General features: G+C 44.7%; 1 protein-coding gene across 1 annotated transcript in view; it reads right to left on the reverse strand.

Moving 5' to 3' along the window:
* KCNK9 (potassium two pore domain channel subfamily K member 9) overlaps positions 1–23,312 on the reverse strand; it is a 127,682-nt gene extending 104,370 nt beyond the window's left edge. The window contains exon 1 of the mRNA XM_034436030.3: positions 22,872–23,312. Within this exon, the coding sequence (XP_034291921.1) occupies positions 22,872–23,154 (283 nt within the window). The 5' untranslated portion in view covers positions 23,155–23,312. The remainder of the gene's footprint in view (positions 1–22,871) is intronic.
* Between the last annotated feature and the right edge of the window lie 942 nt (positions 23,313–24,254).

Genomic DNA, 24,254 nt, shown 5'->3' on the forward strand with positions numbered 1-24,254 from the left:
GTGGAAGGGACCTTGGGATCCTAGTGGAAGATCATGTAAACACGAGCCAGCCGTGTGCAGCAGCAGCCAAAAAAGCTAATACAATCCTTGGTTGTGTAAACAGAGGCACAGAATCAAAATCACATGAAGTATTACTACTACCGCTTTTATAAAATAAGATGGCGGTCTTAGTAAGACCACACCTGGAATGCTGCTTCCAGTTTTGGTCACCCCGTTACAAAAAAAGATGTTGAGACTTTGGAAATAGTGCAGAGAAGAGCAACTAGGATGATTAAAGGCCTGGAGGCTAAAACATATAAAGAATGGTTGCAGGATTTGGGTATGGCTAGTCTAGAGAAAAGAAGGACTAGCGGGGGACATAAGAGCAATATTCCAATTTTTGTGGGGCTGCCACAAAGAAGAGAGGGTCTAATTATTCTCCAAAGCACCAGAGGGCAGGACAAGAAACAAGGAATGGAAACTAATCAAGGAGAGAAGCAATCTGGAATTAAAGAGAAACTTCCTAGTAGTGAGGACAATTAACCAACGGAAGGGTTTGCCTTCAGAAGTTGTAGGTGCTTCATCACTGGAGGTTTTTAAGAAGAGACTGGACAGCCACTTGTCTCAAATTAGGTCTCCTGCTTGAGTAGAGGGTTGGACCAAAAGGCCTCCAAAGTCTCTTCCAGCTCTATTCTGATTATTATATTATACACATATTTCTGCAGCAAATGAGATAACCATAATTTACTGTCAAGTGTTAAGATGTTATATCAACAGCTGCACTAAGGTTCCCTTTAACTTATGTTTCAAAAGGACCGATCCACAGAAACCAACAGATCTTCCTTATATGTTTCAACACCGAACCTCTGTTTCTCCACCATATTCATGGGCTTCTCAGAACACTATAGATTTTAGAGAGTTATGTCTATGAAAAACGTAGTCCTCAACTTGTAACTGTAACCGAGCCTAGCAATGACAATTGTAAATCATGACGGTGGTAGGAGATGACCAGGCTGAGCCCAAGGGTGGGGTCAAATGCATCATCAGTCATAAGTCCCTTCGAGCCCACAAAAGATCTAAATCCAGCTCACCCTGAATTCCTTCTAATCTTATTTCCCGTTAATTTCCCTTGATTGTTAGTAGTTCAGATTCTTGTAGAGAGTTTAAGCTTGCAATACATCTTTCTACTCATTTGAACTGAGATATTGGAACCCTGCTATCATGTCAACCCCTAGAATTTCTTTTCATTAAACTAGGTGGGATACAAATAAATAAATAAAACACTGCACCTCAGTTCCACCTCCTTAAAATTTGTTCCAACTAATTGTGGAGCAACTAAGAAATGCACTCTTGCCACACCAACAACTATAACCAACAACTATAAGAAACAATTGTCCAAAGAGGGGATAATTCATTTTTAAAACCATGTCATGTTTTTTTTTCCTACTAAAAGCAGGTATTTGGTATATTCAATAACGCCATTTCAATTCTAAAGGATTCTGCTATATCCGTTCCTTTTACATTTGCATAAATAAGGGTAAACGCTTAATTTCTGTTCCTCACTTTAATTCTTTTCTATTTTTTTTTGGCCATAGTTACATAAACCTTTTGTTAATGTTTGGAAGTTTGCCATCAGAATGTTATGCAACATTAAATTGGCTAGAGGACTACTAACTCGCTATCTCTTCTGAAACTGCTTGCTTTACTGAGATGATAATGATATTCCCACCCCAGCAAAAAAGGATAACTCTTTGTTAAGGGACATTCTTGCATTTATCTGCAAAGATAAAGAAAAAGAATTGTTGCTATCTTTTTGCTCTACTCCTATTTGTCATACTCCTATAACTATCGTTAAGTGTTGTACCTTATGATTCTTGACAAACGTATCTTTTCTTTTATGTACACTGAGAGCGTATGCACCAAGACAAATTCCTTGTGTGTCCAATCACACTTGGCCAATAAAAAATTCTATTCTATTTGGCAGGAGGATGGAAGATGGAACATGTTTTGCACCTCATCAGAGGACTGAAGTGACGTGTTAGTACCATTTTATAAGGCCTGGATATGATCACACTTGGAATATTGCATCCATTTTCAGGCCCCGTGACATTAAAAAATATGTGTAGAAAGAGATGATTAGGAGGCTAAAACATATGAAGCCCAGTTGCAGGAATTGCAGTGTTGCGTTGCCCCCAGTTCAGTCCGGTTCTATAGAACCGGTAGTAAAAGCAGCGGGAGGCTCCGCCCACCTGCCATGACATCATCATGGATGATCTGCGCATGCGCAGAAGCTTCTGCACACGCTCCAGTTGCGAACCGGTAGTAAAGGTAAGTAGAACCCACCCCTGAGGAACTGGGTATGTTTAGTTTAAAGAAAAGGACGACTAAGGGAGACATGATAGCAGTGTTCCAGTATCTCAGGGGCTACCACAAAGAAGAGGGAGTCAAGCTATTCTCCAAAGCACCTGAAGGCAGGACAAGAAGCATTGGGTGGAAGATAATCAAGGAGAGAAGAAATGGAGTACTAAGGAGAAATTTCCTGACAGAACAATTAATCAGCGGAACAGCTTGCCTCCAGAAGTTGTGGCTGCTCCAGCACTAGAAGTTTTTAAGAAGAGATTGGACAACCAGCTGTCTGTAATGATATACGGTCACATATCATTATATGATTGGACTAGAAGACCTCCAAAGACCCCTACTAACTCTGTTACTCTGATATTCTGATCCAAAGATATCCAAGATAACTTGGATTTGAGACACCAGATGAGCTGGCCTTCCATGTAAAATTTCAGCATTGCTTAAAGAAATAATTGAAGGTGCTTATGACCTCTTTTTTTGGATCCTACACTTCCATTCTTGTAAAAACAATAAAAACTTACAAGAACCTGTAATCCTTGCAAGTTTATTTATTAATTAATTTATTTATTTTGTGAGAGAGAAACGTGCATTATCCTAGCAATATGTCAGTCTGAATAGCTACAGCCCTGGGCACTCTTTCCTGAGTCGGATCAACAAGGATTACCTCATATCGTATGCTATTAATATCACAATCTTTCATGGATGATATCCTTGGCCAAATATGATGTTGTTGTTTTTTTTCTCGGCTATTATATCATCCCATCAGATTCATCACTGCATTACCTTCCAAGCAAAAGACACACCTGTCTTTTGTGTTTTCCCTTCTGAAATGCCAAGAAGCTTACTTAAAAATATGTGCAGTGTCAACTTGGATAACAGATTGATCCCTCGGAAGTGCTCAAATTAACGCAACCTGAAGGGTGCAAATATATCACTATTATTTCCTGGCAGGAAAGGTCCAATTAAACTGATTTATTGTTAATCATGCCTACACACAAAAATTTACTCATCTAATGTCTAGCACAGGGGTGTGAAACTCAAGGCCCGTGGGCCGCATCCAGCCCGCAATGTGGTTGGATCCGACCCGCGGGGCCATTCTGGAAAATGTAAGGGGTCAGCCCGTGTCGCTTCGGCCCAGTCTACCCACGTTGCTTCGGCCTGGTCTACCCAATGCGAAGAGGGAACATTGGGCCAGCGTGGCTTTGGCCCAGCCTACCCAATGCAAAGAGGAAAAATGCCAGCAATTTGGGGAGTGGTGTCAAGATGGCCACACCCACCCAGCTGGCCACACCCACCCAGTTGGCCACACCCAGTGAGTGGCATCAAGCTGCTCATGGTCACCCACTGTTGTGACCCCGACCCACATAGTTGATATTAAATGCAAACAGTTTTAAAAAACAAACAGATTTTATTAAAATAGCTGAGAATTAACTCATTCTCAGCGTATTCTAAATGAAATGAAAGCAAAGTCCTCAAAACACCAGTTGTTAGTTTATCTCTGACCTTGGGATAATTAGGCAAACTGCCAAAGGCTTTTCTTGGCAACAGCTCAGGAACAGAAGAAATAACTACAGCCAAACAAGAAGCAATTCTCTCAATGGTTGTTTTCCCGCAAAGAGGCCAAGAGCCGTTGCTGGTCTTTTAAGTCTTAGGGGAAGGGCCAATCATCTCTTGGCCCTACTCCCGAGTCGTCCTCTCTGCTTTAGCTGCTCCTGCCTTCTGGCAGCTCTTCTCATACGTGCACTAGGAACAGGCTCCTCCTGTTCCTCTGCCTCTCTGCTGTCAGCCTCTGGAGACTCCGGAGTCCACACATCACTCCCCGATGGCGCTGGCCCTATCTCTGCCTCCGATGCAGAGCCCTCATCCGGGCCTTCCCCAGCCTCCAGGACTGGCCCATGTTCTTCCTCAGCCTCCTCACTGTCCGACTCCACTGCCAGCTCTGCAGGCTGCTGGCGGACCACAACACCCAGTCAGCCATGCCCGCAGGGGCCCCCCAGATCAACCACAACACTGATGCAGCCCTCAATGAAATTGAGTTTGACACCTCTGGTCTAGCACTACCTTGGTGTTAGATAAAAGTCAACAGAATTCAAGGAGCGTTGGACTTAGTTTGCTTATAGTAGGTAGAGATTCTAGGCTGATCCCTCTTTTGATTCCATCTCCAGATTCTGTCACTCCTTCTCCTACATTTCCTTAGATGGAGAACTTTTATTTCCAAAACCATCATCAAAAAATGTCCCAAGGCCAGGAAATATTGGCATAAGATAAGAAAATGGTTTAAGAAATAACCAAACAAAAAGTTTGGGATTCTGGGAGTTGAAGTCCACCCATCTTCAAGCTTCCAAGGTTGAGAAACACTGTTCTAAAAGGATGCAAATGACCAGCTGTCTGCAAGGGATATCAATCCTTCCATTCCCCTGCCATCCAGTCAGAGCTGAAGAAGCTTCTTGGATGAGAAGCGAAACGTCTTCAAAGAAAAAAAAAAACAAGTCCAGTTGCCTCTTGAAAAAGCACCTTTGGGTGTTCCTAAATAGCTTGTTCTTGAATGGGTGGCTGAGTTGCATTGGGTTTTTAAAAAAATATGGATTCCTGTTGGAGATTAAAATGTATAAAATTGGATAAGATGTGTCCCCTTTCTAATGCACTCTTCCTCACCCAATGAAGGAGGGTAAGGGTCCATATGCTCTGTGTAAGTATCATTAGTAAGAGTTAACAGTGTGGTGGTTTCTACCTGTTTGTCCCGGTTTGGGCAAACCAGTAGTGGCGGTGGTGGGAGGCTCCGCCCACCCGCCCGTACGTCATCACAGACGCACTGCTCAGACGCAGAAGGTTCTGTGCATGCACAGAAGCGCCGCACACGAGCAAAGCAAGCGCACGCTTGCACTCACAGTTCCAAACCGGTAGTGAAGGTAAGTGAAACCCACTACTGGTTAACAGTAGTAGTAATGGTTAGGACAGGTTCTGAGAACTGCCATGACAAGAGTGTACAATTAATCACACAGCATTGGTCCCTTCGGCCATGAGATTATTCATATGAGATGAATCAGTGGTGAAATCTAAAATTTGTTACTACCGGTTCTGTGGGTGTGGCTTGGGGGGGTAATGTGACTGGGTGGGCGTGGCCAATTTTTTTAAAAAAAAACTTTTAAAACCATTTTTTCTACAACCTCTTCGGCGAAGAGGTTGTAAAAAAATATGCTTTCAAAAGGCTCTGATGATCCCAGCTGAGTTGCCTGATCGTCAGAGGGTTTTTTTTCTTTTAAATGCCTCTGCCGATCAGGCAACTCATCTTGGATCGTCAGAGGCATTTAAAAGAAAAAAAGCCTCTGACAATCAGGCAACTCAGCTGGGATCGTCAGGCATCGTTTTGGATCGTCAGCTTGGTTCGTCAGCTTGGATCAGGCAACTCAGCTTGGATCGTCAGAGGCATTTAAAAGAAAAAAAGCCTCTGATGATTGTGCGGCTCAGCTGGGCATGTGGGAGGGGGCAGGGATTTTTGCTACCGGTTCTCCGAACCACCCGCCTCCATCGCTATGGGATCGGGTGATCCGGTCTGAACCAGGAGCATTTCCCTCCTGAGATGAATTATATGCAATTTTCTATAGAAGATCTCATGAAGTCTACAGAGACCTACAACATCCGTTGTCTTTAAGGGCAAAAAGCTAATGGACGCAGGGGTGAAATCTACTTACCTTCCTTACCGGTTCAGAAGTACACACACTGCGTGCACATGCACACTTGCTCCGCTCGTGCATGCGTGCATCACCTGCGCTTGCAGACCCTCTGCACATGCGCAAAACCTTCTGTGCATGCACAGAGGGTAAAAAACACATTACTTCCTGGTTAAAACCAGGAAGTAATGACACCCGGGCAGGTGGGCGGAGCCTCGCGCTGCCATCGCTACCGGTTCGCCAAACCACCAGCCACAATCGCTACTGGATCGCCCGATTTGGTCCGAACCGGGAGCATTTCACCCATGAATGGACTGTATTCCCATGTGGAATTGTAATATATACCTTCCAGCCACCAGTGTGGAAATAGCTTGGGGGGGGGGTAATATCCCTTAGGAGGCAAGAGACATTTGACATTCCAATTATAACGGCAAGTAAAAAAAAGCTGAAGTTTTTCAGGAAAGCTGAAAAGGGCCAGACACAATTAAACAATAGTCAGCTTTCTGTGTTGGATTGATGATGATGTTATTCATTCAGTTGTATTGGAATCTTGGCTATTCTATGGACCAGGTTCTCTGCACATCTTCTGATCTTGCATTACTACTTCGAGTTGTTTTATGCTCTAGCTGGTGTCAGCTTTGCATAGGGCAGCCAAGCTAAAGACTTCAGGAACAGCCAGGGAGACGAGATAATTCACAAGAGTAATACCTGTTGTCTCCTCCATTAAATTAATTGCTTTCAGGAAAGTCTGATTGCCCCAAAAATATAAGCCACATGGGAAACTTTAAACTGGCTACCGTAGAGCCTTCTTGCAGATGGAGAATCATATCATCAAGACTTAGTACCTTCTGGCAAGTTATAGATTTCAGAATATCATTTGAACATCACTCCCATTCCGCACAATCTCATTGTAGTTTCTGGCTGTGTTAGGAAAAGGCATTTCAGAGCACAGGGAGAATGGGCTAGAAGCAGAGGTGGTAGTCAGCCGGTTCAGATCAGTTCAGGCGAACTGGTAGCGGCCACTGCGGGTGGGCCTGTTCCCCCACCCCAGCGTAATGCCGTCCTATTTAGCCATTCTATTTAGCCACATTTTCAAGACCAGGCGTGTGCGTGGAAGGCACACGCGAGCAAAACGCATGCATGGAAGGCCGGGCACATGTGTCAAAGGCGCGCACGCGGGGCAAACCAGTGGTAAGAATATGTGAAACCCATTGCTGCCTAAAAATAGAAATAGAAATAGAAATAGAAATAGAAATAGAAATAGAAATAGAAATACAGAGTTGGAAGGGACCTTAGAGGTCTTCTAGTCCAACCCCCTGCCCAGGCAGGAAACCCTATACCACTTCAGACAAATGGTTATCCAACATCTTCTTAAAAATTTCCAGTGGTGGAGCATTCACAACTTCTGCAGGTAATTTGTTCCACTGATTAATTGTTCTCACTGTCAGGAAATTTCTCCTTAGTTCTAAATTGCTTCTCTCCTTGATTATCTTCCACCCGTTGCTTCTTGTTCTACCCTCTGGTGCTTTGGAGAATAGCTTTGCTCCCTCTTCTTTGTGGCAGCCTCTTAGATATTGGAAGACTGCTATCATGTCTCCCCTAGTCCTTCTTTTCCTTAAACTAGACATACCCAGTTCCTGCAACCGTTCTTCATATGTTTTAGCCTCCAGCTCCCTAATCGTCTTTGTTGCTCTTCTCTGCACTCTTTCTAGAGTCTCAACATCTTTTTTACAACGTGCCAACCAAAACTGAATGCAATATTCCAAGTGTGGCCTTACCAAGGCATTCTATATATAGAAGCTTCTTCAGTTGTGACTAAATGGTGGAGGATGGAAGGATTTATATTCCTTGCAGTCATCCGATCATTAGCACTCTTTCTGAGAGTCGTTGAGACCACTTGAGGTTTATCTGTGTCCTCAGAGTCACCTGGATAGTGCAAATAGGTGTGGAATCTTCTTGGAACTGCTGAAAGGACTGTGTTGTAACTATTCAAGTGACCTTGGCCATGGCCAGGGGGGCTTTCTATCAGGTTCGCCTGATCTCCCAGTTGCGGCCCTTTCTGGATTGGGACGCCCTGCGCACAGTCACTCACACCCTCGTCACTTCCCGGCTGGACTATTTTAATGCTCTCTACATGGGGCTCCCCTTGAGGAGCACCCGGAGGCTCCAGCTGGTCCAGAATGTGGCCGCGCGAGTAATAATGGGGGCGTCTCATCGCTCCCATGTAACACCCTTCTTGCGCGAGCTGCACTGGCTCCCGGTGGTCTTCCGGGTGCGATTCAAGGTGTTGGTTGCCACCTTTAAAGCGCTCCATGGCTTAGGACCTGGTTATCTACAGGACCGCATTCTGCCACCAATTGCCTCCCACCGACCAATACGCTCCCACAGAGAGGGCCTCCTCAGGGTGCCGTCGGCCAAACAATGTAGGCTGGCGATGCCCAGGGGAGAGCCTTCTCTGTGGGGGTCCCAGCCCTATGGAACGAACTGCCCCCGGACATATGAAGGATCCCCGACCTCCGTGCCTTCCGTCGTGCTTTGAAGACCCTATTATTCCAGCAAGCTGGTCTGACGGGATAAAGGATTTTAAATTGGGTTTTGATCGGGGTTTTAAAATGATTTTAGTTGGGTGTTTTACGTTTGGCCAATGATTGAATTATTTTAATTAAGTTTTTAAATTTTTGTTGTATATTGTTTTTACCATGGCTGTTCACCACCCTGAGTCCTTCGGGAGAAGGGTGGTATATAAATATAATAAACTAAACTAAACCCTAAGAGCACAGATAAACCTCCAAGTGGCCTCAATGACTCTTTCAAAGGATGCAAATGACCAGCTGTCTGCAAGGAGTATAAATCCTTCCATTCTCCACCATTCAGTCAGAACGGAAGAAGCTCCTTGGATGAGAAGCGAAACGTCTTGAAGGAAAAACGAAGAAAGCCCAGTTGCCTCTTGGAAAAGCACCCTTGGGATTTGCCTTAGAGAGCTGCGGAAAGCTATTCGATGGCCCAGTCAATCAATGGGGCCAGTTCAGCATCCGATTGCCTTCTATGAGAACATTTAAACTTCTTGCCCTTCTCTACATTTACCAGCATCTAAATCAAAGCTGGTGGCACATCCCTATCCATCATTCAATTCCCTTTTGGGATAAGCAAAACAGAAAAATAGAGAGCAGGAGGGAAGAGCAATTAAAGGCAGAAGATAAGAGGAAAAAGAAAGGAAAACTAGCAGTCAATACAACTTACATCGAGATTGTACACGATCACTCTTGATATTTTCCTGTTCTTGCCAACTATCTTGAATTTCACCATATCCACACATCATTTTGTACCAAGTCAGCGATAGATACTAGGCATGGAGAAGAGACCCTATGTCCTGTGCTTTCCTTTGAACCCACAACATTGGATAAAGGTCAAGGGCAGACACAGCTTTTCCACCCATTGTTCAGTTTCTCCAAACAATCAAGTCACCTGGTCCAATCATGGTACAGCCCAGTTGTTAGATGACTCCAGTCCCCTCCTTCTGAACACCTGGTGGGAATGTCCTTGGTTCCCAACAGAAAGTATTTTATTTTGGCTACAGCACCTTAGCTATCTCTGCTTCCCCCCCCCCCTTTCCCACAGCTCCAGTGGTGGCAGCACTGAATGTGGCCCAAAATGGCCACAGCCAGGTCAGCTTCAGGGTTGACCAAAAAAAAAAAAGCTGTATAATAGAAGATGCGGTGGCACAGAGGCTTAAGGATGCTGGAAATGCCAGCCAGAAATTATCTGCACTCCCAATGGTTCGAGCCCGGTTCCGTGAGATGGAGTGAGTTCCCATCGCTCGATCCCTAGATCTTGCTGAGCAACAGTTTGAAAGTATGCAATAATGCGAGTAGATAAATGGGTACCACTTCGGTGGGAAAAACCTAGCTGTGTTAGTATGTGTGGAGGGAAGGAGGTGGTGCTGGGCTTGGCCAAAGGTGAGGCATCATGACACGAGGTGAGGCAAGACCGGTGGAGAAGCCCAGAAGAGCCAGCAACCCAGCAATTAGTCAGCTAGTGTAAAGCTAGTTTACTCTCCGTGGTACACCAAGGATAAGCAAGCAAGCTGTTATGACCTAGGCTTCCTGAGTCATTAAAACACACTAGTAGTCCCAAAAACCTCTTTTATTGCAACAGCTTTGAATTACGTTCATTCACAGCTGAGTCCCACTGAGTTACTAAAAGTCCTTTCGGAGAAGTCCTTTGGAATAATCTTTATTTACCTCCTTGACATGCTGCCAAAGACCTACTTGGCAAAGCCACACTGAGTCCAGAATCAAACAGAGATGCCGACTGGGAACAGAATTAACAATGTTGCTCTCCTGCAAAGGTCCCACTTTTGCCTTTGCTCCTCTTTTAAGCCTTATGGGAGGGCCAATCATCTCCAGGCCTTACTCCTGAGTCGTCCCTTTAGTTTTAACTGTTCTTGCCTTCTGGCAGCTCTGCGCATGCACGCACTAGGAACAGGCTCCTCCTGTTCCTCTGCCTCTCTGATGTCCAACTCTGGAGGCTCTGGAGTCCGCGCATAACTCCCAGATGGCCCTGGCCCCATCTCTGCCTCTGATGCAGAGCCCTCGTCTGAGCCTTCCCCAGACTCGAGAACTGGCCCATGTTCCTCCCCAGCCTCCTCATTGTCTGACTCCGCTGCCAGCTCCCCAGGCTGCTGGCGGACCACAACACAAGCACTGAATAAAGTGAACTAGCAATCTAGGTGGACAGGACCGTATTGTGTGTCTAGCATGGGTAAATTTCCCTGGCATCGCTTGTCATACGCTAAATAAATAAGTCCGGCTAATACTCCAAAAAGCCCGAGAAATATTTAGGTGATTTTGATAGTAGGAACACATTTTGACAGCACTGTTTGCTCACTTCAGAATGGAGAGAAGGGCACACCGATAAATTTTAATTGCATCTATAAGTAGGTTCGTGTCAACTCGGCTTCCAAAAATTCTCTTTATCCCCTGGTAGCAAAACTGGATTTTGTGGGCATTTATAAGCCCACAGATGTTGCAATCAGAATAAATTATGGAAATTGCAAAATTAAAGAGTCCAAATTGGCAGTCTCTAACCTTAGGAAATTTAGGGGCTGGCTGCTTTGAGCCCTAGCATGCATAATGGCATAATTTACTTATTATACCTTCTCCTGATACTGTATTTTTCCATTAGCAAATAAGCACTCAGTGCAGTAGATAAATAAATAAATGTGTTTTTTTTTTAAATGGTGAAGGCATAATTAACAAAGGACTTCATTAAAACAGATCTGAATACCTTTTCTGAAAGCGGAGAGGAGGGGAAGCACTGAAATTGCAAGGAAGTGAGAGACAGTTTAACAGATTAAAAGAGTTGGAAGGGACCTTGTAGGTCATCTAGTCCAACTCCCTGCTCAAACAGGAGATCCTATACCATTTCTGACAGATGGGCAGCCAAGTCTCTTCTTGAAAGCCTCCAGAGATGAAGCTCCCATAACTTCCGAAGGCAACTTCTGTTCCATAGGTTGATTGTTCTCACTGTCAGAAAGTTTCTCTTTATTTCCAGGTTGAATCTCCTTGGTCAGTTTCCATCCATTATTCCTCGTGTGGCCTTCGGGTGCTTTGGAAAATAGGTGGACCCCCTTCCTCTCTGTGGCAGCCCCTCAAATATTGGAACACGGCTATCATGTCTCCCCTGGTCCTTCTCTTCACTAAACTAGCCATGCCCAGTTCCTGCAACCTTTCTTCGTATGTTTTAGCCTCCAGTCCCCTAATCATCTTGGTTGCTCTCCTCTGCACTTTTTCTAGTCTCAACATCTTTTTCGTAGCGTGGTGACCAAAACTGGATGCAGTACTCTAGGTATGGTCTTACTAAGGCTTTATAGAGTGGTATTAGTACCAGTGGTGGGTTCTTTCCGGTTCAACCCGGTTCCGCGGAGCCGGTAGTGGTGACAATATGACATCACCGAACCGGTTCTCCCCCCGCCCCGCCACACCCCCGCGTTATTCTTACCTTTTATTTGGCCCCACCCCCAATCTATTGCTGCCTCCTGAGTCCCAGTTGATCAGCTAGAAGGAAAAAAACTATTTAAACTCTTGCCGCGGGGCTTCAAAGGGCCGCCCTACAGCTGATCAGTGTTAAAAGGCAGTGTTGTAGTAGACCGGTGCCTCCAAAAACAAATGAGTAGACCGGTGCCTGCAAAAATAAATGGGTAGACCAGTGCCTCCAAAAACAAATGAGTAGACTGGTGCCTCCAAAAACAAATGAGTAGACCAGCACAGCTCTGTAAGCAGTTAAAAGCCTGGTAGACCAGTACCTCTTCTAAATCCTTAAGGATTGTCACATGACCATCAAGCCACACCCACAAAATAAGCCACACCCACAGAACTGATAGTAAAAAAATTTAGAACCCACCCCTGATTAGTACCTCCCTTGATCTTGATTGTATCCCTCTGTTAATGCAATTTAGGATTATGTTGGCTTTTTTGGCTGCCGCTGCACACAGTTGGCTCATATTTAATTGGTTGTCCACTAAGACTTCCAAGATCCAAGAAAAACAGTGGCTTTTCTCATATGTGACCAACAGGCCATTTCCTGTAAAAGACTAGTCCTCTCCTATGCAGGTAGTCCTCGACTTGCAACAGTTTATTTAGTGACCGTTTGAAGTTACAACCGCACTGAAAAGAGTGACTTTTAAAAACTGATGGCCCTCAGCTGACGTGATCCACACCTGACACCTCACAAGATCCATCACAAGACCCTCACCTGATATGACCCTCCCACCACAAGACCTACTGACCACACAAAGCATAAACAGAAGAACTCTAACACTAACTTTCCCCCAAGCTCCCCTGAGGATGTTCCCTAGTCTGGTAATGAAATGTTCAGAAACTAAGCAAGGCCCCCTCAAGCTCAGGGGTGGGTTCCACCTTTACTACTGGTTCGGAATGGGAGCACGCACGCATGCGTAGATCATCAGTGATGATGTCGAGGTGGGTGGGCAGAGCTTCCCACTGCCATTACTACCAGTTCGCAAGAACCGGACCGAACCAGGAGCAACCCATCACTGCTCGAGCCCCGTTTTTGGCCTGGACGGCCTCCTGCAGCACCTTGCCAGCCAAAATGGGGGAGGATCGTCAGTGATGATGTCAGGGTGGGTGGGCAGAGCCTCCCACTGCCATTACTACCAGTTCACAAGAACCAGACCAAACCAGGAGCAACCCACCACTGCTCGAGCCCCGTTTTCAGCCTGGACGGCCTCCTGCAGCACCCTGCCGGCCAAAATGGGGCACGGGAGGGGCTCGCACAGCTGCCATACCCCATTTTTGCTGGCAGAGGCACCATGGGCTAGTCCTTTGCTATTTCCAGGCCAGCTCCGCAGGCCAGATCTAAGCACCCCGTGGACCGGATCTGGCTTCCGGGCCTTGAGTTTGACACCTCTGCCCTACAATATTTCCAGAAAACATCTGCCAGATAGACTCAACAATGCTGGTCAATATCAATAAAGAATTGATTCTCCCTGAAGGAAGTTCACAAGCCGTCTGTATCCGTTGAACCAAATCATCCACAAGGCAAGGAGATGTATCGGCACACGAGTCGTATCTGATTAGGCTCCCTGATTAAACTTCGTGTTGACTGTTTAGTGGTATTTTTTTTTCTCCCTGACTTAGCTTAATGCACAAATCCCAGGCTGCTTGACTAGTTTAAGGATCAATTTCGGTGGAAATGCAGGAACGGTGTTAATTTGGAAATCAAATTAGATGTGTTGTATAAACATTGTTGTATAAACACATCTACTGTATGTAGTGTAATAGTGCCACTGTCTTTGGGGAACATGAAAGGAGGATTTGAAGCAGTGGTGGGATTCAAAATTTTTTACTACCGGTTCTGTGGGCGTGGCTTGGTGGGTGTGGCTTGGCAGGCGTGGCAGGGGAAGAATACTGTAAAATCTCCATTCCCTCCCCACTCCAGGGGAAGGATACCTCAAAATCCCCATTTCCTCCCGATCAGCTGGGACTCAGGAGGCAGAGAATAGACGGGGGCGCAGCCAGCCAGATGTGGCATTTACTGGTTCTCCGAACTACTCAAAATTTCTGCTACTGGTTCTCCAGAACTGGTCAGAACCTGCTGAAACCCACCTCTGATTTGAAGGCATTGGCTAAATCAGTTCCTTCCTTCTCTCCCTCCTATCATCTTCTCATTCCCATCTCCTTCCTTTCTCCTTTCCTTCTTTCCCTCCTTCTACTCATTCCCTTCTCTTTCCTTCTTGCCTTCCTTCCTTTCCTCCTTCCATCTTCTCATCCCCATCTCCTTCCTTTCTCCTTTCCTTCTTTCCCTCCTTCTACTCATTCCCTTCTCTTTCCTTCCTGCCTTCCTTCCTTCCTTCCATCTTCTCATCCCCATCTCCTTCCTTTCTCCTTTCCTTTCCCTCCTTCTACTCATTCCCTTCTCTTTCCTTCCTGCCTTCCTTCCTTCCCTCCTTCCAGCTTCTCATCCCCATCTCCTTCCTTTCTCCTTTCGTTTCCCTCCTTCTACTCATTCCCTTCTCTTTCCTTCCTACCTTCCTTCCTTCCCTCCTTCCAGCTTCTCATCCCCATCTCCTTCCTTTCTCCTTTCCTTCTTTCCCTCCTTCTACTCATTCCCTTCTCTTTCCTTCCTGCCTTCCTTCCTTCCCCTCCTTCCATCATCTCCTTCCTTTCTCCTTTCCTTATTTCCCTCCTTCTACTCATTCCCTTCTCCTTCCTTCCTTCCTTCCTTCCATCCATCTGACTTCCTTTCAGCAGAAAAGGTAAGCTTCAGGTCTCATCTACTACAGAATGTCATCTGATGGGACCGATGAGGCCAGCTCTATGAAACATCATGCCCCCCCAGATGTTTTTGTCCCCAAAGTGATTTTGTCACCACACTTGGGGATCCAGATATATAACAAGGTTTTGTTGAGCTGCTGTTATATGGCACTAATAACATGTGTGTGGTTATTTTACTGTTGTACAGTTTTTTTGTATTGTTTGTAATTGTTAGCCATCCAGAGATATGAATTTCAGATGGACATCCATATAAACTTAAATAAGTAAATAAATAACGTGTTTCCCCCAAAATTAGCCCTCCCCAAAAAATAAACTCTCCCCCCAAAATAAGCCCTCCCCTGAAAATAAGCCCTCTCCTAAAAATAAACCCTCCCCTGAAAATAAGCCCTCCCCAAAAATATTTAAATGCATATGCAGCTGGTCCCCCCAGTTCCTCTGGTTAGGGTTAGGGAAACAGTGCTGGAAATCAAGTAAGACAGCAAAAGGAGCCCCGTCTTGCTCCAAACACCCCAAAATAATAAGATCTCCCCGAAAATAAGGCCAACCGCTTATTTCAGGGTTCAAAAAAATATAAGACAGAGTCTTATTTTCGGGGAAACACGGTATTACAGATGAGCCATGGTGGCGCGGTGGTTAGAGTGCAGTACTGCAAGTTACTTCTGCTGACTGCCGGCTGCCTGCAATTTGGCAGTTCAAATCTCACCAGGCTCAAGGTTGACTCAGCCTTCCATCCTTCCGAGGTAGGTAAAATGAGATTATTGGGGGCAATATGCTGACATTGTAAACCACTTAGAGAGGGCTGTAAAACACTGTGAAGCGGTATATAAGTCTAAGTGCTATTGCAATTGCTATTTGTTGATTATGTATACTACTATACCGCTATTTGAAAACTATTCACATAAAAAAAATAGGAATTCATTGGGTCACAGGAAACTTCCTTGAGGTAGGTTGGTACCCCCCAATGAAATCCTCAGGACAGCTTATTCACCACTAACTAAAGTCCTATGGATTTCCTTCCTTCCTAAACCTGATCCGACTTATTAAGATTTAAGCCTTCCTAAATATGGATCCAACTTATTAGAAGCAGAGGATAAAAATCAACAGCCACACCTCCACTGCAGTGGTAAAATAGCCAGTGCCTACCATTTTCTTAGTTAAAAATGCATAACAAAAGTTAAAGGATCAGGGCTGGCAATGCAACCTTACACTAGGTTAAAAAGGTGAAGGTAAAGGTTCCCCTCGCACATATGTGCTAGTCGTTCCCGACTCTAGGGGGCGGTGCTCATCTCCATTTTTTTAATTGCGATTTTCCCTTTACATATCTCTAATATATAATTAACAGAACTGTGACATTGTTTATATAAAATTCAAAATTCAGTACAGTATATGCATTATATACATTCTATTTCTAATCATTCTATTTCTTTATGTATATTTCCATTTCTGATTTCTATGATCTATCCATTCGTACCATTTTTCCCATACCACATAATAATCCGAATCATCTTGTTCCTTTAACTCTAATGTAAGTTTGTCCATTTCTGCGCAATCAAATATTTTTTGGATTACTAATCCCTCTGGCGGTGTGCTATTTTCCTTCCAATATTGCGCAAATGCAGTCCTTGCTGCTGTTAGTATATGTAAGATCAGATATTGGATCTTTCTATCGTATTTTGTCTTAAATATTCCCAGGAGAAACTGTTCTGGCTTTAATTCTATTTGGCAATTGGTTAGATCTTGCAGCCATCCTTGTATCTTCATCCAGTACTTTTTCGCTTCCAGGCATAACCACCATGCATGAAAGAAGGTACCTTGTACCTATTTACATTTCCAACACTTTGGACTTAAATTTGGATACATCTTGGCCAATCTTGCTGGCGCTAAATGCCAACGGTAAAACATCTTATATTGATTTTCCTTATAGGCTGCAGATTTTGTTATTGTATAGTTTTTGATCCAAATTTTTTCCCAATCTTCTAAATCTGTTATTCCCTATATTTTTGGCCCATGCAATCATCGGTTCTTTCACCACCTCCTCCACCCTATCAAATTCTAGTAGATAGTTGTATATTTTGGATATTAATTTTCCTTCTGGGCCTACCAGCAATTTATCTAATCTCCATTTCTAAGCCGAAGAGCCAGCACTGATTGATGACAGTTCCGTGGTCATGTGACCAGCATGACTAAACACCGAAGGCGCACGGAACGCTGTTACCTTCCCACCAAGGTTGGCAGAAGCAGGGACAAGTAATGGGAGCTCACACTGCTACGCGGTGCTAGGGATTCGAACCACCGAACTGCCGACCTTTCTGATCGACAAGCTCAGTGTCTTAGCCACTGAGCCACTGCATCCCACTAGGTAGTTTGTATCAAACACATAGATACACACGTCCGTGATTCCTTATGATCATAGATGTGTGTAGGAGGAGAAATGGAAATAGTTGTAAAACATGGTCCCACAAATGCTGGGACATACATATTTTTCCAGGTGGTGAGATACAAGTAGGTAATTACAGAATTTTCAAGTTCTTATTTTTCTATCAACATGGTTTGCTGCAGATGTCAGTTTGGGATATTTTACAGATTAGACCCCTTTTGGTTACTGGGCTTGTAGGCTAAGAAGCAGTGACTGGGTTGAAGCCTTGTTCTAGGTCATTGGGACTCAAGCAGCGTGTAAATTTAATTAATCATTATGAATAAGTCAAGTTTATTGAATAAACCATTATTGGGTGCATCCACACGCTGCGTTAAGTCATGCTTACAACTATGCTTTACAAAACATGCTAGGGCTTAGGGCAGCAAATGAAGCACCTCAGGAGTTAGAATAGAATAGAATAACAGAGTTGGAAGGGACCTTGGAGGTCTTCTAGTCCAACCCCTGCTTAGGCAGGAAACCCTACACCATTTCAGACAAATGGTTGTCCAATCTCTTCTTTAAAACTTCCAGTGTTGGAGCATTCACAACTTCTGGAGGCAAGTTGTTCCACTTAATAATTGTTCTAACTCTCAGGAAATTTCTCCTTAGTTCTAGGTTGCTTCTCTCCTTGATTAGTTTCCATCCATTACTTCTTGTCCTGCCTTCTGGTGCTTTGGAGAATAGCTTGACTCCCTCTTTTTCGTGGCAGCCCCTGAGATAGTGCAACACTGCTATCATGTCACCCCTAGTCCTTCTTTTCTTTAAACTAGACATACCCAATTCCAGCAACCGTTCTTCATATGTTTTAGCCTCCAGTCCCCTAATCATCTTTGTTGCTCTTCTCTGCACTCTTTCCAGAGTCTCAACATTTTTTTTTACATCATGACAACCAAAACTGGATACAGGATTCCAAGTGTGGCCTTACCAAGGCATTATAAAGTGGTATTAACTCTTCACATGATCTTAAATAGAAATATCTCCAAACTATGCCAGGATAAAAGATGTTTTCTTCACCAAGCTTTCATTTCAGACGTTAATCCATAGTTGATCACACAATTGAGCAATAATCTGTAAGAAGATCATCCTAGCATTAACAGCATGTGCTCATAGTTATTTCTTAGTGACTGATTTGCCTTCCTTCAATACTCTACATTTCTTAGCTTGGAACTTCACTTTAATGGTTTGGTTCAAACAAACAAAAAAAATCGGTACCTAGCAATAAATGTTAATAATCAAACTATAAAAGGGATTATCAAATTTGGACAGTGCCTGGGAGGAAATTAGATAATTTTAATTCTAGATGTTTAAATGTTTTAAACAAACAGACGGTTCCAAAACCCTTAACCATTTCAGAGTCAAATGCCAATTTATTATCCAAAGAAGTTAATCTTTGAAACAACATCATTATCATCATCATTTCATTCCTTTCCCCTCCCAATCTTGAATAAGAGTCTGGAATCTAGATCTAGAAAGTACAAGTAGATGTATTCATAGATGAGACAAATTAAATTTGCAACTTAAATTCTAGTGTCCCGACACAATGAAATGCTAAATCTTTTCTCACTGAGCTACAAAATGTTCTTTTTTTTTTAATTCTGAATGGTACCCAGGTGACTTCTCAACTGAAAAACTGAGAGCAAACAATGTCTTCAAGGTGAGTTTAAAAATAGAAACATTTAAAAAAAAAAAAACACCCAACACCACCATCAAACACTCAACAAAAGCAGCACCCTTCATGTCAACAACCAGCTTTTTCAACTTGGAAAAAAAAAAAATTTCCCCTAAAGTCGAAAAAGATCAAAAGAAAAATATATGTGAGGGAGGGAGAGCTGTCCACCCATTAAAGAGGGAAAGCTAATCTATTTCTTCTGACAGTATTTATTTTATTTTATTTTATTTTATTTTATTTTATTTTATTTTTATATGCCGCCCTTCTCCGGAGACTCAGGGCGGCTTACAATGCGTTAAGCAATAGCCTTCATACTTTTTGTATATTTATACAAAGTCAGTTTATTGACTTCAGTGACTTCATTCACACAGCAATAAATGAAGATCTAGCACATACAGTCCCACAGCTTGGCTAGTTGGTTAATGTTGGCTAGTTGTACAAACCTAACCCATTTCATCAGTTTATGCCACCACAAACCTGGTTGCTGTTCAGACAGAGTCCTGGATTGTGAATTCTGCAGGACTGAAATTAAATCATGATTAATTTGCCATCGATTTTGATACGTTCCACGGGCAACTAATTTCACCATAAGGATTTATGCATCCTTGGGCAACAAAGAAGTTGTGCGTTGATTTAAGGCAGAATGATGTGACCATGTGAATGTTCAAGGTTTATATTGGTTGGTCCAGCATTTTGTATCACAGAAATATTCAGACAGTTCATGAAGCTGGACAGAAAAGCAAATATATCACTGTTGCTTCCTAAAAACCATTATACATAGCAATGTTGCCTTGATATGGAAGGCGGAAGCCATTGGTAACTCTTTCTATCAAGGTTTGGCATTTCTATGTCCTTCATAACATCTCGTGGCCAAGGGACCTTCTCTCTCCTATTATCAACCAGTCATATCTGGGAGAGTTGGGATGCTTCATTTTGCAGCTCTAGTGATAACCCAGGGAGTTTAGGAGACATGTCTTCTCCATAGCTAAGCCTGTCCTTTGGAAGAGCGTCCTTTCTGAGTCCTTGATCCCACTGGTGTTTTTGGCTCTTCCAACAGGTCTTGGAATAGAATGCAGTGACCTAGTATTTGGTAGGCCGCCTAGAGTTCCTTAGACAGGTGGATGGATGGAAGACAAAGAGAGAGAGAGAATGACAGAGAGAGGGAGAGAGAGAAAGAGAAAGAGAGAGAGATTTTTATAGCCACTCATCTCAGGAAATACCTAGGCAGCTCACAACGGATGGATGGATGGTTAGATAAATCCTTTTTTACAAACATGTGGTCCGTATTCAGGGTAGAATTGGGGTGACTGGATGGAGCTGAGCATTTACTGGCCAGATGCCCTTCCTGACACCTATGTGGAGTTGACAGCAGATTTTTTTTTCCTTTGCGTTCTAGGAGAGAAACATCTGCTCCTACCTAGGATTGAACTCTCAACCTTCCGAGTGGAGGCAAGTATCTTCACCACTAGGCCACCACACCTCTCAATAGATAAATAGTCAAAGAATGGAATTCCATAATTGAATTCTATATTGTGTATAGAAAAGTCTTCCTTTTATCATTCTGGTTTTCCGCATTATTTTTCTACAATGAAGGACTACAGATTCCACCCTGAGTAAGAGAACAACATATTTCCAATCCCTTTTCTGCATAGTTTTACAGATTTCAACTATATTTCCCTTCAAAATCTATAACTACCTGCAGGACTTGCCTTTGCTATAAATTGTTTTAAGTCCCCATCTGTAACATCCACTGAAACTATCTAGACTTTTAAAACTTACAGTTGAAATGTTGGATGGGTAAGGTACACAGTCTGTTATTCCCACCCTTGATGGAGCCTTGCCAAGTTGTGGCATTACTTACAATCTTGGCCACTTTGGTGATTTTGTTTTTTTTGTGGTTAACACAATGAGAAAATTCTTAGCTACGTTCCAGAGGCACAGAAGCTCAGCATTTCAAGTCTCCAACTAAAATTAACAGCTCAGAAATGTTGAGGACAGCAAGCTTTTAACAAATGGTTCTATCGGCACAAAAGATTTCCCTCTCGTTGTTCAACTCTTGCTCTTATTATCTGCGTTATTAACTTAATAGCCAGCCCAAATGAAAGCAAACTACTGGATACTGCTGTAGCAGAGAGACGCTCTAAAAGGGCCACTAACTGGAATTAATAGAAAAATTAAAACACCATAAAAAGAAGCAGCTGGAATGGTTATTTTTAACTTGATCTTCCTAGCCTCTCCACTAATAAGCACACGTTAAAACCAGTCCAAAACCATTGAGACCGCAAATTCACAGGGAATCTTCATGATAAGGTAAGAGAGAGACCACTGTGCAAGAACGAAGGGAACCAATGCACACATGTGACACGGATAAAACTTTTTTCCCCCTTGAACGAAGACACCAATTACAGAAGCGTGTTGGATCGTCCGTCCGGTTAGCGATCCGTTGCCGCAGGTAAGCACATCAAAACGTAAACCAAAGGAAAGTGGCAGCTGCGTCGTTTGTCTCGCTGACAATTCTAATTAAGATGAAATGGACCTTCCTTTAGAAAACAGGCAGCGTGTTCATGTATTAATAACTCCGTTGGTGCAACAAGACAAGCCACGTGATAATTTTCCATCTTGATTAATCACACAATTCTATTTGTTCACATCGCGCCCAATAGAACCGAGGCATAATTAACCAAGTCATATTTTGGGACTGCCACAGGTAGCAATGTCCTAAGAAGACATATCTGTTGGTTTTAAAAAATACGCATCTTGTGATGGAACAGCTGCAAAAATGGTTAGAGAGGGCACCTCATCACTTCGATATTTTTATGCTCTTTTGCCAACTTCTTTTTAACCAGGAGTTTCGGGCTGATAGGGTTGATAGACCCACATTGAGGAAGGGAAGTTTCTCTGAAGCCAACTGCCAATTCTACTGCACTAAAAACAGTTTATTTAACTCTTTAAAGAGTTCCACCGTTGAAAAAGAAATACTCCCGGCGTTGTTATATTGCTTGATGGCTGACTGTTTTCTTTCTCACAAGAAGTAAGGGAAGCTATGAGCCTGTAACTAGGATAGTCATAAAGACTTTCTAGACAATTCACTTCCTTCCCAAAATAAGTGATCAGAAGGAGCGGTTAAAAACATAATACTGAGTTCTTTGTATCCCAACAACTCTTTAGTTCAGGTGTAATGTCTTCCAAACTACCCATTTGTAAAGATTTCGTATTTAGCTCATTAAAAATGATTTTATAACAACAGCCCAGGAACAACCACGGAAGTTTTGCAAATGGATGTTATCAAACTAAAAAAAAAAAAAAAAAACTAAATTTGCAGCTCAAATCCTTCTACACCTATCCCCCCAGGTGACTAAGTCTGAGAAGTAGTTCCCAGGGCTTGTACGTTAGGATAGCAGGCCTAATTGTTTTGAAAAGTTGCTCTGCTTAACATTCTCCTCTAAATAAGTCTTTTTGTGTCAGGGATCCATGCCAATGAACAATGCCAGAAGCATTTCCTTAGTATTTCTGCGGAAACATGTTCTGGATTTGTGTTGCTTCCCAGACATGGGTGTGGAGAGATGGAAGCAACAGTTAATTTCCTCCGAAACCTTTCCAGTCCCTGTTTTTTTTACTCCCAACCTAGTTCTTTGTCATGGAGAAAACTTTTCCCAGCAATATGGGCAAGTGGGAACGACTGGAGCACAAGTTGGGGAATTTCAAGAAAGGGGGAAAACTCTTGATGGTAACCCCAGAACTTCAAGGAAGGGTGAAACTTCAGCCTCGCACCCCAAGGTTTTTCCTTGCCTTCTCTTCCCACAATCCTACAGTCGTCCAACCCTTCATCTCAGCTTGAGCCACTTTTCCCTTCTTTGCCTTCTGCTCCACCTGTCAATTGCTCAGGCAAGACTTGGCCTCCTTCGCCCACCCTACCCCCCAAGGACATCCTTCACCCCCCCACCCCCACCCCCCACTCCCCACCGAGAAGGGGGGGGACTTACCAATGGTGGTGATGACCGTAATGGCAAAGTAGAAAGAGCCGGCGAATTTCCACTGGACGCCGGCCCGATGGGGTTCCGACTGCATGATGATCTCTTCCAGTTGCTGGTAATCGTCGCTGGTGATGTTGTATTTCCCCTTCAGCCGGGTCTCCTCCGCTTTCAGCTGCTCCTCCTCGCGCAGCTCGTGCTCCGACTCCAGGGCGTCGAAGACCGCCGCCCCCACCAGCAGGTAAGTGAACGTGCAGATGATCAGCGAGAGAGTCCGCACGTTCTGCCTCTTCATGGCCGCCAGGAAGGGCCCGCGGAGGGGACCATGTCCCCCCCTGGCCGCCCGCGGATCCGACAGGGTGGCCCCGAAGCAGCCGCCCCGCCAGGCGAGCAGCGCGGGGCGGCGGCAACGACGGGCAATCGGGCTCCCTCGGCACGGCGGCTGTCCTTGGTGCTGAATCGGCGGCGGCGGCGGCGACTGCTCTCCGCCTGCGTGGTCGGCTTCGTGGGAGGCGGAGAGGCAGAGGAGGCTGCTGGAGCGTCTGGACAGCGGCAGGCGCAGCCGGCGAACCCTGCGCAGGAGCTGCGCAAAGCAAGCCGTCCCGGCGCGCAGGGCCATCAACGGCGCCTCTCTCTCTCTCTCTCTCTCCTCAACAAGCCAGCTTGGAGCCGTCGGGAAGGGGAAGGGAAGCTCCGGCCCGCGTGGCCTGAACTACAAGCTTTCTCTCGCCCAGCCCTGCCAAAGCCGCCCACTCTTGGCAAACTCCCGTCGAACCGGTGGCGCCGAGAACTCCCGGATTCTACTTCTCTCTCTCTCTCTCTCTCTCTCTCTCTTTCTCTTTTTCTTTTTCTCTCTGCTCCTCCGCTTCTCTTTCCTGAAGGCGCTGCCTTTCCGAAGCTTGGTTACTCCAGGGCAGGTCTTAAGCCCCGGGAGGGGTGGAAGGATGCGGAGGTCCCATCAGAAGGGCTTAAATGAGGTACTCCTTTGGTGGGGTGGGGGGGAGGCAGAGCGGGAGAAGAAACCCATCCGAAAGACGGCCGAGAGGCACGCCTCTTCCAGCCCGGGCACGGCTGGGCTGTCTCTCCAGAAGCGGCCGGCGGGTGGCCAGTGCTGCCCAGTCCAATGGTGATTTCCCCGGAGGAGGCCTCCCCGGCATCGGCCAGGCTCCCGGACCTCGGAGGGGACGGAAAGAGAACTTCTGGGAAGGGAGAGAACGGCTGACCACAGCTTGCAAAACCCGGCGACTGCCTTAGATCCTCCTCCTCCTCCTCTTCCTCTCGCTACCCGAAAAAGTGTTGGGGGAACGAGATGCAAATGCTCCACCAGACAGGAGCACCGGGAGTCGGAGAACAGCCACCCCGGGCCAGCTGCTATTCCCAAGGGGTCCTGCGCTC

This window comes from Pantherophis guttatus, chromosome 3, assembly GCF_059756535.1.
Source record: "Pantherophis guttatus breed Tessera chromosome 3, ASM5975653v1, whole genome shotgun sequence".
Classification (NCBI taxonomy): domain Eukaryota; kingdom Metazoa; phylum Chordata; class Lepidosauria; order Squamata; family Colubridae; genus Pantherophis; species Pantherophis guttatus.